The sequence below is a fragment of the Gopherus evgoodei genome, chromosome 5 (assembly GCF_007399415.2).
Source record: "Gopherus evgoodei ecotype Sinaloan lineage chromosome 5, rGopEvg1_v1.p, whole genome shotgun sequence".
NCBI classification, from domain to species: Eukaryota; Metazoa; Chordata; order Testudines; family Testudinidae; genus Gopherus; species Gopherus evgoodei.
The window spans coordinates 45,166,910-45,181,560 of record NC_044326.1 but is presented as its reverse complement, the minus strand read 5'-3'; the positions used below and the strand labels follow the sequence as shown (position 1 = coordinate 45,181,560).

The window sequence follows — 14,651 nt, the reverse complement described above, 5'->3', positions numbered from 1 at the left end:
GCCTCGCTGAGGTCGGCTGGGAGCGCATGGCCAAAAATGGGAATGACTCCCTGGGTCATTCCCTTCTTTATGTTTTGTCTAAAAATAGAGTCAGTCCTGCCTAGAATATGGGGCAAGTGTACTAGAGAACCAGAGAACACAGCCGCTCCGTGTCAGAGCCCCAGAGATCCCGCAGAAATGATGAGCTGCATGCCATTCTAGTGAGTGTCCCTGCAACAATCCCACCTGTTGCTTCCCTCCTCCCCCAACACGCCTGGGCTACTGTGGCAGTGTCCCCTCATTTGTGTGATGACGTAATAAAGAATGCAAGAAGAAGAAACACTGACTTTTTAGTGAGATAAAATGAGGGAGAGGAAGCCTCCAGCTGCTACAATAGTCCAGGCAGGACATTAAAGGGAAGGGGGAGAGGAGCGCAGCCTCCTGCTGCTATGATAGTCCAGGTAGTATAGAATCTTTTCTTTAGACATGAAAGGGAGGGGTTGATAGAGCTCAGCCTCCAGTTGCTATGATGAGGACGGTTACCAGCCATTCTGTACCATCTGCCAGGAATGACCAGGAGTCATTCCCATTTTTACCCAGGCGCCGCCAGCCGACCTCACCGAGGCCAGCCAGGAGCACTCATGGGCTAATGATGACGATGGATATCAGTCATATTGTACCATCTGCTACCGGGAAGGGGATGCTGGTGTTCAGCACTGCAGCACCCCGTCTACCAGCAGCATTCAGTAGACATGGGGTGACACTGAAAAAAGGCAATAAATGTTTTTCCCTTTTCTTTCAGGGGGAAGGGTGTAAATTGACGACATATACCCTGAAACACCCGGGGAAAATGTTTTTGACCCTTCAGGCATTGGGAGCTCAGCCAAGAATGCAAATGCTTTTCGGAGACTGCGGGATAGCTGGAGTCCTCAGTACCCGCTCCCTCCCTCCATGAGCGTCCATTTGATTCTTTGGCTTTCCGTTACGCTTGTCACACAGCACTGTGCTGTGGACTCTGTATCATAGCTTGGAGATTTTTTCAAATGCTTTGGCATTTCGTCTTCTGTAAGGGAGCTCTGATAGAACAGATTTGTCTCCCCATACAGCGATCAGATCCTGTATCTCCTGTACGGTCCATGCTGGAGCTCTTTTTGGATTTGGGACTGCATCGCCACCCATGCTGATCAGAGCTCCATGCTGGGCAAACAGGAAATGAAATTTGAAAGTTCACGAGGCTTTTCCTGTCTACCTGGCCAGTGCATCCGAGTTCAGATAGCTTTCCAGAGCAGTCACAATGGTGCACTGTGGGATACCGCCCGGAGGCCAATACTGTCGATTTGCAGCCACACTAACCCTAATCCGACATGGCAATACCAATTTCAGCACTACTCCCCTCGGCGGGCAGGAGTGCAGAAACTGGTTTAAAGAGCCCTTTATATCGACATAAAGGGCTTCGTTGTGCGGACGAGTGCAGGGTTAAATCGGTTTTAACGCTGCTAAATTTGGTTTAAATGCGTAGTGTAGACCAGGCCTCAGTTTAAAATTCACACCTCAGGTTATAGCCAAAAAATGTTAACATATAGACATAGCCTAATTTTATTCATGCAAGTAGTTTCCTTGTGCTCAACAACTGCATACTGATTTCAATAGGACTACTCATATGAATCAAATTAAGTGCATGTGTTGGCAGGAACATTATTGGTTCTGTTCATTAACAATTCTGTTGCTGATGCACAAGTCACTGTAGAAGCTACCTCACTCTTTCATAGCTATATCGGTCCGGCAGTGCTAACTGGAGCAAAAAACAGCAATGTGCTATTTTTAATCACTTTTCCAGAGTGGAACTGAATTTTAAGCTTCTATCTGCCAACCTGACAGGATGTCCCAGGATGTCCTGCTCATCCACCTGGGCACTAATGATATTGTCAGGTAGGCCCCTGCACAGTGACTGCATGGCTCTGGGAGCAAGGGTGATGTTCTTGTTCATCCTTCCTGTTCTGAGTTAGGCCCCAGGCAGGGACACCAACTCACCAATTTAGCAAGGAGGGCTTTAAATCAGATTCAAAGGGGTCAGGTGATAAAAGCCCATAGGCAGGTATAAAAATGGTGATCTTAACAGAAGGGTCACAGGACCAACAAAAGGGAAACCTGTTCAACATCTTGAATGTCTATATAGAAATGCAAGGAGTAAGGGAAACAAACAGGAAGAACTGGAAGTATTAGTACATAAGCCACATTATGACTTAACTTGCATCATAAAGACTGGCTAGGATAAATCTCATGACTAGAATATTGGTAGAGAGCAGGGATGGTCAACCTGTAGCTCCAGAGCAACAAGCGGCTCTTCAGAAGTTAGTATGCAGCTTCTTGCATAGGCACCTACTCTGGGGCTGGAGCTACCGGCACCAACTTTTTCCAATGTGCCAGGGGGTGCTCGCAGCTCAACCCCTGGCTCTGCCATAGGCCCTGCCCACACTCCACTCCTTCCCACCCCCTCCCCTCAGCCTGCTGTACCCTCACTCCTCCCCCCTAGAACCTCCTGCATGCCACAAAACAGCTGATTGGGAGGTGCTGAACAGCGGGGCTGCGAGTGGGTGGGAGGCACTGGGAGCAGGGTGGGGGGAGAGCTGATGGCAGGCTGCTGACATATTACTGTGGCTCTTAACACAGTACATTGGTAAATTCTGGCTCCTTCTCAGGCTCAGGTTGGCCACCTCTGGCATAGGGAATTATTCTGTCTTCAGAAAGACTAGGCAGGGGGGAAAAGGAGGTGGTGTTGCGTTATACACCAAGAATATAGACATTTGTTGTGAGATCCAGAAAACGGTAAGAGGCAGACCAGCTGACAGTCTCTTGGTGAAGAGGCAATGTCCTGGTAGGGGTCTACTGCAGACCAACAGATCAGGTGGAAGAAGTGGATGAGGCATTTCTAGAACAAACAACAGAAATGTACAAAACACAAGTCATAGTAGTAATGGGGAACTTTACCCAGACATCTGTTGGAAAAGTAACATGGTAAAACACAAGATGTCCAATAAGACATAGGAATATACTGGGGAAAACTTCTTGTTTCAGAAGTAACAGGGGGCGGGGGGGGGGGAAGGCAGTTTAGACTTGATTCTGACTAACAAGGAAGAACTGGTTACAAATATGAAGGCTGAAGGTAATTTGGGTTAAAGTGATCATGAAACAATAAATTTCACAATTCTAAGGGCAGGTCCACATTACCGCTTAAGTAGATATAAAAAGTCAGCCCCCGAGTAATGCAAATTACAGCAACCTAAGCACTGTCCATACTGGCGCTATGTTGGCAGGAGAGCGTCTCCCATTGACATTTCCTCATCTCTGTGAGAGGCGAAAGCTATTATGCCAATAAGAGAGAGCTCTCCTGTTGGCACAGAGCATCTTCACCAGGCATGCTACAGCAGCGCAGCTGTGCCAATGTAGCACTTCTAGTATAGATTAGCCGTAAGAATAAACAATGAGTGAGAGCAGCAGAGTAAGGATAATGGACTTCAAAAAAGCAGACTATTCCAAACTCAGGGAACTGGTAGTAAGTCCCACGGGAAGAAAATCTAAGGGAAAAAGTTCAAGAGAGCTGACAGCTCCTGAAAGTGAGAATATTAAAAGGTGCAACAGCAAACTATCCTGATGCAAAGGGAAGATAGGAAAAATAGTAAGAGACGTGAATATAGTTGCAACAGGATCTGAAAATCAAAAAGGAATCCTTCAAAAAGAATAAACAGACAAATTATTACAGCTGAATATAAAAGAATATCACAAGCATGTAGGGACAAAAACAAAACGAGTTACAACTGCCCAGAGACATAAAAGGCAATAAGAAGAGCTTCTGTAAATACATTAAGAGCAAGGGAAAAACTAAGTAAAGTGTAGGCCCTCTATTTTGCAGAAAGAGGAGCTAACAACAGACAGCAAGAAGGATGAGGGTATATGATGCCTATTTGGCTTTGGTCTTCACTAAAAAGGTTAATGGTGACTAGATACTCAACACAATTAGTATTAACAACAAAATGGAAAGAATTCAAGCCAAAATATGGAAAGAACATGTTAAAGAATATTTAGCTTAGTTAGATGTACTTAAGTAGGCAGGACCAGATGAAATTAATCCTAGGGTGCTTAAGGAAGGAGATGAAACAATCTCTGAACTGTTAGCAATTATCTTTGTTAATTCAGGGAGGACGGAGTGAGGTCCCAGAGGACTAGATAAGGGCAAGTCTACTACCTATCTTTAAAGAGGGGAACAAAGAGGACCAGGGGAATTACAGACCAGTCAGCCTAACTTGAATACCTGGAAAGATACTGAACGAATTATTAAACATTCAATTTGGAAACACCTAAAGGATAACAGGGTAATAAGCAATAGCCAACATGAATTTGTCAAGAAGAAATCATGCAAAACCAACCTAATTTCCTTACTAACCAGGATTGCTGGCCTAGCAGATAAGGGGAAGCAGTAGATGAGATATATCTTGATTTCAGTAAGACTTTTGACAGTCTCCATGATGTTCTCTTAAGCCAACTAGGGGAAGTGTGGTCTAGATGAAAATAATATATGGAGGGTAAACAACTAGTTGAAAGACCATACTTAAAGGGTCATTGTCAACAGTATGTTCTCAAATTGGGGTCTGAAATTAACAAGATGAAATTCAATAAAGACAACTGAAAAGAACCACAAGAACTGGGAAGAAAAAATTAAATGCAAAACTGCAAAACTGAGAATAATTGGCTAGGAAGTAGGACTACTGAAAAGGATAGGAGGGTTACAGTAGATCACAAATTAAATATGAGCCAACAATGTGATACAGTTGCAAAAAAGTAATATTCTGGGTTGTATTAACAGGGGTGTCATTTGCAAGACACAGGAGATAATTGTCTGACTCTACTCAGTGCTGGTGAGGCCTCAGCTGGAGTACTGTGTCCACTTCTGGGCATGACACTTTAAGAAAGATGTGGCCACACTGGAGTCCAGAGAAGAGCAATTAATATAATAAAAGTTTAGAAAACATGGCCCATGAGAAACTGTTAAAAAACTGAGCAAATTTAGTTTTCAGAAAAGATGACTGGGGGGCACCTGATAACAGTCTTCAAATGCGTTAAAGGCTGTTATAAAGAGAACAGTGACCAAAATTGTTCTCTATGTTCACTGAAGGTAGGACAAGAAGTAATGGGCTTAATCAGCGGCAAGGAAGTTTTAGGTTAGATATTAGGAAAAACTTTGTAACTATAAGGATAGTTAAGTACTGGGATAGGCTTCCAAGGGATGTTTTAGAATCCCCATCATGGGAGGTTTTAAAGAACAGGTTAGATAAACACTTGTCAGGAGTGGTCTAGGTAACCCAGTCTTGCATCAGCCCAGAGGGCTGGATTAGATTACCTCTCTAAGTCCTTCCGACCTTATATTTCAATATAACATTTCTATCAATTATGATTGAAAATGTTATGGTAGTCCAAATATGAACAAATATATAAGTAATGCAGTGCTGTCTTTCTGAGCCTGAAGACAATTTGTGTCAGTGCTTTGGCAGCTGCTCATAGCTTCCCCAGTTAACTCCGGTCAGTTTCACAACTGCTATTTAGAAACTGGTGGGCTGGAGTGACACTGGCACGATTCACCAGGACACTATGAGCAGAGGAAAACACTGAAGCTGTTCACTGGGCAACAGAACAGTAAAAGCATAAGGGAGGAATGAAGTACTAGAGGCCTCACATTCCTTACAGCAGTTACTTTCTCCTTTTCTCTATATTCCCCCACCAAAAAAACCCAGAAGACTCCAAGAAGGAGCAGGACAAAAAAAGCTCTCTACCTTTCAGCAACTAGAGTGAGGAAGGGGATGTTTCAAGTTCATTACCTGTGGATTGTCTACACTTGAAAGATATTGCAGATTAAGGTAGATTGTGAATTTAAAGCACAATAGCTTTTCTGAAACAGCTACGCATGTGAACATTTATTCCAGAATAACTAGGGAGCTATTCCAGTTAGTTTCCTGGTGCAGCCAAACCCCTACTAGCTAGAGGCTGACACGAAACACTGGAACCAGGTAGAAAACCCAGCAACTTCCCAGTTGCTAGGCGGGAGCTGAGCTTCTCACCAGCTCCTGAACCTTACTGGAAGTCCCATCACACCTTTTCTGTCAGCCTGACTTATAGGTAACTAGTAAATGGTTAAAATTAGATAAAGAAACTATATTACCATTGTGCGTTTTCATATAATCATGAAAAGCCTAAACTGGATTTGCTAGAGGCAGCACTTCTTGTCTATGGTAGACAAGAAATACTGTTTATTTTTTAGATATATAAGGAATAGACTTGAAAAACTAAGTGAAGTAGTCTCTGTGGCTGATGTGAGAGAGGGGAGATACGGGCACAGAGACTGCTTGAAAAAAAATCAAGACTGTGTTTAGTGCAGACATATTAAAGCTAGTCCTTCTTTTCAAGATCTAGAGACATCTTTCATCACTGTACTACCACTACTGGCACTAGGAGATCCTAGCTTATTCCTCATCAAAAGTACTCTTCCTTTACTGGCCTCTCGGCCAGCCTCCATCACCTGCCCAGAGAAAAAGAACCAAGAACAAAAGTAAATCTTGTCATTAAAACAATATGGTAGCTCTTGATAGTGCTAGTAGTTTCTGCACTGAGTAAAGGTGTTGTTTCTCTAGAACAGTCTGTAGTTTTTCACCCTCCTTTCCATTTTCATTAGTTCTCATTTCCTGTGTTTGTCTAATTTAGATTGCAAACTCCTCAATGCTGGGACTGTGTCTTATTTCTGTAAAGCACATACGTCTATAACACTACATAAATATATTAGATCAGTGATGGGCAATCTGCGGCCCAACAGGGTAATCCGCTGGCGGGCCGTGAGACAGTTTGTTTACATTTACCGTCCACAGGCACAGCAGTCCGCAGCTTCCAGCAGTTGCGGTTCCCTGAAAATTGGACCAGTGGGAAGCAGCAGAGAGTTCGTGCCACTTCTCGCAATTCCCATTGTCCGGGAACCGCAAACCGCGGCCACTGGAAGCTGCGGACGACTGTGCCTGTGGACAGTCAATGTAAACTGGCCCACCAGAGGATTACCCTGACAGGCCGCAGGTTGCTCACCACTGTATTAGATCATAAGAGATTCAATGTGCCTGTTGAACTAACCCTGGTCCTCAAGGTGTCTCTTCAAGTGACCACCTTATTTTTCAACACATACTCCCCACTGAGATTCTTCCTCCTCTACAAGCTAAATCCTTAGAGATGGACAGGAGGGAAGGAGTGATTCAATTACCCGTTGCACTGCTCCAGCAAGGCTACACTGGAAATATGTAAGGGCTTGTCTACATCAGAAAGTTGCAGCGCTGGTGAGGGAGTTACAGCGCTGCAACTTAGGAGGTGTACACATCTGCAGGGCACCACCAGCGCTGCAACTCCCTGTTTGCAGCGCTGGCCGTACTCCCGTTTTGTCTCGGGTGTAGAGGATCCAGCGCTGGTGATCCAGCACTGGTAATCAAGTATAGACACTTACCAGCGCTTTTCTTGACCTCCGTGGAATAAGCAGGTATCCCAGCATACCTGAGGAAGCGTCTGGTAATCAAACTGGTCTCCTTCCCCAGCTTGCTCTCGCGTTCCCCGAACCCCGAGCAAGCAGGTCTCCTTCCCTGAGGTTTGCTGGGTGGTTCCGGGAACGCGAGAGCAAACCGCGGCGAAGCTGGTCTCCTTCCCCGGTTTGCTCTTGCGTTCCCCGAACAAGCAGGTCTCCTTCCCTACGGTTTGCAGGGTGGTTCGGGGAACGCGAGAGCAAACCGCGGCGAAGCTGGACTCCTTTCCCGGTTTGCTCTCTCGTTCCCCGAACCCCCGAGCAAGCAGGTCTCCTTCCCTGCGGTTTGCAGGGTGGTTCGGGGAACGCGAGAGCAAACCGGGAAAGGAGACCAGGTTCGCCGTGGTTTGCTCTCGCGTTCCCCGAACAAGCAGGTCTCCTTCCCTGCGGTTTGCAGGGTGGTTCGGGGAACGCGAGAGCAAACCGCGGCGAAGCTGGTCTCCTTTCCCGGTTTGCTCTCTCGTTCCCCGAACCCCCGAGCAAGCAGGTCTCCTTCCCTGCGGTTTGCAGGGTGGTTCGGGGAACGCAAGAGCAAACCGCGGCGAAGCTGGTCTCCTTTCCCGGTTTGCTCTCGCGTTCCCCGAACCCCCCTTGAAGCCGCCCAACAGCGCTGCAGTGTGGCCACATCTAACACCACTTGCAGCGCTGGTTGCTGTAAGTGTGGCCACTCTGCAGCGCTGGCCCTATACAGCTGTACTAATACAGCTGTTAACAACCAGCGCTGCAAAATTTTAGATGTAGACATGGCCTAAGATGCCTATTCTACTCTGCTTCCCATCAAAGCTACCCATCATATATGTCAAGTGGAAGAAACCTGGGCTTGTACCCTTATTTGCTTCTTCATGATGTTTAAAGTCAACCTGAAACTTTTTTGTGCAAAATATATTTTTGTGATATTAGAAATTCTGAAAGTCTACCCTGTAAAACTAATGTGAGGTAGAAGTAGTGAAATAACATCACAAGAGAATAGACTGAAAGCTGAGCAACTGAGGCCTTTTCTAGACTAAGATTTAAAGTGTGATGTTAGTTAACATGCACTAACACGTTATAAAGTTATAGCACAGACAAACTATATTGCCTTTAATAACTATTAAACTCTTCAAGTTAAAAGCTGTGAAAGCAGGCGCAATGAAGTTTTAACTTGACCGGTTTAATACATGTTAAACACAGCTCCTGCCTTGTCTATACTAGAATTTTTAATCACATTTGTTAGCACATCAGCCAACCTGCTAACATAATACTCTAAATCCTAGTCTAATTAAGGCAGAGAGAAGACAAGCCTTTCACTGTTTAAAACTCATTTTTGGTCATATCTGTTTAATTCAAATACACTAGGTTAAAAGGATGTCTGCTAAAAATTCAACATCCCACTCCTTTAGTTCAGGTGTGAGAACTCAAAATAAACTAACAGGCAAGAACAAAACATTTTTTTAAAAAGCATCTCAGGTCCTCACACAAAATAAGCAAAAGAGAGCACAAAATCAATTAAAAAATCCTTGGCCCATCAACTTTAAGCCAGGAAGAGAAAGCAGGTTGGGGGGTCGGGGGGATTATCTTAGCATTTCTAGATAAAGAAACAGGCCATTAGATAGGAAAAGTACGTCTAGGAAATATACATTTTATAAATTTTTCATTCACCTAAGATAGAAAATTGGCCTCTATCTTATTGTAAAGGTCTCTGAATTGCAGAAGAAATTGAGTATTTGCCCTATCCTCTTCTAAAACTGCCTTTGGCTGACTCCCACTTAACTAGGCCCAGAATGCACCCTGGGAACAACACAGACGGAAAACTCTGCATTTTGGAGAGAGAACATACAATATGGGAGCAAATGTCATTTGGTGGCATTTATAGGGAAACAGATTGAGTGTCAGTTTTCATGTTCAGCTAAAGCTCGGCACACCACTCTAAGAATGCTTAAGTGCAGATAAGATTGGCAACTTCTCAAGACAATTTTATTTTAAAAGTAACACATTTTAGCTATATGATTTGTGACAACCAATTTTTTTTTGAAGTCTAAGATTCAGATTGTCAATGCACAACTCACTTAAAAAAAAAAAAAAAAGTTACCTAGCCTCAGCAGTTTCCTCCCTGGACCAGTAAAATCTAGTCATCCCTCCATTCTCCTCCTCATATTGAATGTTTTCACACTATAGCTGAAAAAAAAAGTTTACTCAGACTTTGAAAAATCAAGCCAAGGTATTCCCAATAAAAGTATCCAGAATCAGTTTGCCATTATATTAAACATCCTCGATTACATAAATGAACTACGTATTCAGAATACCAGCAGAAAGTGTGTAATGTAAACAGTGATTATATATGTATTGATAGTTTAATAGTTGAATACTGGAAAAAAGGTAATGCTCTTTTACATGTATCAGACGGGTAGCCGTGTTAGTCTGGATCTGTAAAAGCAGCAAAGAGTCCTGTGGCACCTTATAGACTAACAGATGTATTGGAGCATGAGCTTTCTTGGGCGAATACCCACTTCGTCGGATGCATGTAGTTCATGCATCCAATGAAGTGGGTATTCACCCACAAAAGCTCATGTTTCAATACGTCTGTTAGCCTATAAGGTGCCACAGGACTCTTTGCTGCTCTCTTACATGTTTAATTTAAAAGACGAAGGAATCCTGCAAAAGTAATGGTTGTATCAAAATTCAGTCAACTTATGGAGTATATATTGTAATTTATTTTTTTTTATTTTCCATGCACTAAATATCTCCAGCACACATATTAATTAACCAGCAATTGAAAATAAAATTGCTCATGTTCCCAAGCTTTTTTATAAGAATGGTCAAAGATCTGACTATGTTTATATCACTGTTGCATACATTAAGGTTTCTCTTTTCTAAATAATGCAAGCACAAAATCTGGAGTGTTCAGTAAGTGCTTTCTAATACAAAGGCATATGCAATCAACTTTAAGCTGTATTGATCAGAGAAAGTAAACACTATGGGCTATTCTAATTTCAGCATACGAATACATAGCTGACCACGCAGGATAACTTCTAATTTAGTATTTGGGTTCTGTAATCATTGTGCACTAGAACTCACATTGAAATCAATTTGAGTATCACATTGCACAAGAGCTCTAGAAATTAGGCTTTAAGATTTTCAAGAGAATAGTTTATTTTGATCTGCATACTAACAACATTGTTAGCACAGCACATCAACTACAGCAATACTAAACATGTCTTCTGTAAGGAACACAAATCCTCAGGAAGTTACTAGCATCTTCGTTTCCCAACTACGAATTATCCTGATCTGTACGGAGTCTTAAACCGTCAGTTTTCAGAGTCAAACTGCACATTAATATTTCACAGACATACAACATGCCTCATCATCCTTTGAGTATGATAGTGATGACACGGGCATCAAAACCTATCTGGCTGACAGTCACAAACACAAATCTACAGACACAGTGAAAACAGCTCTGATACAATCACTATCAATGCTATTACACAGTCCCAGGAAATAAACTGAAAGTTTTTTATCACTTCCCTAAAAGAAGTCAGCTTCTTTTCCCAATTACAGTACATCCCTGTTTCAGGGACGACTACATCTGATAAACAGGGCATCAGATAACTGGAATATCGGGGGATGGGAAAGCTAAAGCCCTGCACACCCGGGTGACACAACCTGGAATAAAAGGAAGCCCCTGGATTAAGGAAATCTAGGAAAATACGTTTTTAATTACATTCATTAAAAAAAAAAAGAAGCAGCATCACTCGCTGCAATATCAGTCACACGCCGACCAGGGAGCTGGATGAAATGCACCCCTCATTACTCGCCCCTTCTGTCTGTGCCCCACCGCCTTTCAGATCCCACGGGAAAGCCTCTTCCCAGTGCCCCTGCCGCGAAATACAAGGATCACCAGCTGTGTCAGTGGGGAGTCGCCGCCCCACCCGCGCGCGGCCCGCCTGGGTATTAGGATCCCGAGCCTCCCTTTTGAGCCAGAACAACCCCAGGCGGGTGGGGGAGGGGCGCTTTCCCCGGGGGTTTCCCGGCCTTGCCCAGGCAGCTCGCTCGCTACCCAGCCACACTTCCTACCCCTTCCAGACCGGGCCTCTGGGTCCTTCCCCCCGGCCTCCCGCTGCCCGCGGCGGGGAAAGACTCCCCGTCTCCCCGCGCTGTTGAGTCCCTCATCCCCGGGAGTCGCCGTTCCCCTCCCCCTCTGCCGAGAGGCCGGGACAGACCCTCCCCCAGCCGCGGGAGGAGGAGAGGCGGTGGGCACACCGCCGGGAAAGGGGGAGCTCTGACCTCCTCGCTCTTCAACACCTCCTTGAACTCCCGCTTGATCCTCTGCACCGCGATGTTGGCCATCTCCGCAGCCGGCCCCCGCTCGCCGCTGCCTCCGAGCCGGGCCCAGCGAGCTCCGCCGCTCCCGCTGGATAATTCCCGGCCCCACCAAAATGGCGCCCGCGCCGAGCATGCGCGCTGCGGCGCCCGGCGCCGTAGCTCAGGCGGGGCCACAGCAGCGTGTGCGGCGGAGATGCCGGGAGCAGAGCGGCCTCAGAGCGAGTTAGCGGGCTTGGGCGCGCTGGTGGGGGGAAGGGATTGCGAGAGGCTGCCCCCCGGGGCCCCGAGGTAAGGTTAGGTAAGGTACCCTCCCCCGCCGGTCCTGAGGAGACACCAGTCTTCCCGCTCCCTCTGCCGCCTGGTCCCCGCCCTATCACACGAGGAGCCGCTTTCTGTGCAGAGCTCGGGACTCAGCTAAAGCGCGACGTCCCTTCCGTGACACCCCCTCACAGTCCACGAGTGGGTCAGAGTTAGGGTCGCTGTGTTGTGATGAAGCAGCTGTGTCAGCCCCACTTAGGTGTTGTGCAAACACCCCTTAGCCGCTTCGGGGCCTTTAGAGCTCGCCTGGGAAAGGGCTGGGCTAACATGCTTCTAGCTTCCCCTCAGCCTGCCGTGGACGGGGCGAGGTAGACGCGGGGCTGAGCGGGCTCTGGGCTCGCCGCCCCTCGTTGCTGGAGAGCTGGGGAAGGAGTGGAGAGGCTACAGCGAGGAATGCTGGGGAAGGGCCGCTTAGCGCCCTGCCCTCCGAACAGAGATTGTGACCCCCAGAGGGCCGGCTGTTCCTGGGCGCCTTCCAGCGCGAGCTCAGGGGAGATGCCTGTCCTGTGGTGGAGGCTCTCTGGAAGAAGTAGGAATGGTTTATGGGCCTTTCCAGGGAGGGGGAGGCCAATAGGTCCCTCTACAAAAATAACCATGCCCTGAAAACCTGCCTGGCTTGCCTAAAGAACCCTATGAAAGGGGCTTTGGGGACTCAGTCTGTGATTTTGAGCAGAGCTGGTAACCCCCGAGAAACCTGTATTTTGTTTCCTTCTGTTGTTTTTGCTACAAGACTCCAGGAAAACAGAGTAAGGGATGAACATGCCAGTCCAGTCTGGTGGACATAATACCTCAGAAGGGGTGGACTGTGTTTTCACCAGAGGACTAAATTAATATGCTGGCAAAGGGGATGGAGCAGGAGCTGACGCAGTGGCTACACCTGATGATAGAAAGGTAGGCCACCATTATAACAACAAAATATGGGTAGGTCTGGAGAACAGCCCACCTAAGATGTGATCTCACTCTTAGGAGTGTTGTTCACATGGGTAATGAAGTCTTCCAAAGAAATAAACAAGTTTCACAGAATAAGTTGAACAGCAACTCTTTTAGTAGTATAGGAAGCCAAGGACAGATATGTCACTTCCTGGATGATGCACAATGTGAATGTTGTACCCTGACAATTAGAGAATGATTCTCTAGTCTCAGTGATGCTACAAGGAATGGTTTCTTTAGAACTGACTCCAGACTCACTCATAAAAGCACACACAGATGACAGCCATGTTATTTTTTTGTTTCCAGCAGCACACACAATGTGTTCAGTACTGTACAAAAACTAAAGAAGGCACAGTCCGTGTTGATGAAAGTGGGCAGCAAAATACTTGTTAAATATGGTTTCTTTTTGTGTGCCCTCTTCCTCTGTGATGTGCGTGACTGATGCATAGCGTAATGGTCTGTTTTCTTCGAGCCGTATTGCACCAAGTGCATTCTTTGATGCATCTGTTTGTAGAGTCAGCTCTTTCTTACCTTGCTTTTGACACAATAGGTGAATGGTATTCTACAAAACAAGCTTTTAGTTTTTATTTTGCAGGAGGATGATCTTGCAGTTAAGAACACTGGCCTGATAGGAAATCTGGCTTGATTCCTTTCTGTCTCTGACTTCTTGTGTGACCTTGGGCAACTATCTTCATGACTCAGTTCCCCATCTATAAAATGAGGATAATAATGCTTCTCTACCTCACTAGTGTCTTGTGAAGATAAATTAATGAATGTTTTTGAAGTGCTAGGGTACAACCTAGATGAGTGCAATAGAAAAGCCTATAAATAAATTAAATTAGCATCCTGGTTTTAAATGCATCTGCCTTTTCCCACCAATCCACAGTAGTAAGAAGCTGCATTTTTAATTTTCAGACTTTGCTCTATAGGGAGCAGAGAAAACATTAACTCCACAAGTTGTCTGAAGTTGTTTCTCCCTATTCTCTCTCCTCAAAGATTAGGATTATGTTTTCTTTTGCTTATCTCCAATTCTTTCATGGTACTGTTGGGTCTAAACTTTTGGTGAACTTTGGGGAGCCAAAACACACCCAGACTGGCCGTCTCTGCATAATCCTTTCTGAACCCTTTATCGAACAAAGCACTGACCTGCAAACTACTCATGACACCCCCTTTCTCAAGTAGCCATTAGCCTTTATCTCTATGCATTTACTTGTTAAACTTGCTTTTCCTGTAAAATCTTGATTGATTATGCATGACCATTATCTTTTGTTAATCACTTTGTTTACTTCTGTGTATAAGTATTGATGCTCACCCCTAATAAAGGGGCCACACTTAATCTAAAGCTTTGAGAGCTAAGGATAGTGTGAGCCCGTTGATCAACGCATTGGTGTCTGGTCTCTGACAGAATTGTGTGCCCATACCAACTCCGCACGAACTCGGGTGCTGGAGAGGTGAGTGAGGACTTGCTTTATTACCTAACAGTACCTCCTCTCTCTTCAAGTAACTTTTAAAAACTTGTTATTAG

General features: G+C 45.3%; 1 protein-coding gene and 1 long non-coding RNA gene across 3 annotated transcripts in view; one reads left to right on the top strand and one right to left on the bottom strand.

The window, feature by feature from the left end:
* UBE2K (ubiquitin conjugating enzyme E2 K) overlaps positions 1–12,001 on the bottom strand; it is an 88,760-nt gene extending 76,759 nt beyond the window's left edge. The window contains exon 1 of one of the 2 annotated variants that reach the window (XM_030563929.1): positions 11,840–12,001. In XM_030563929.1, coding sequence (XP_030419789.1) covers positions 11,840–11,902 — 63 coding nt within the window. In that variant the 5' untranslated portion in view covers positions 11,903–12,001. The remainder of the gene's footprint in view (positions 1–11,839) is intronic. The other variant, XM_030563931.1, reaches the window with a different exon arrangement.
* Positions 12,002–12,070: 69 nt separating this feature from the next.
* Positions 12,071–13,428, top strand: LOC115652231. The gene is made up of 2 exons (XR_004000583.1): positions 12,071–12,166; positions 12,927–13,428. It is a non-coding gene; the product is annotated as an uncharacterized LOC115652231 (long non-coding RNA).
* Positions 13,429–14,651: the final 1,223 nt, after the last annotated feature.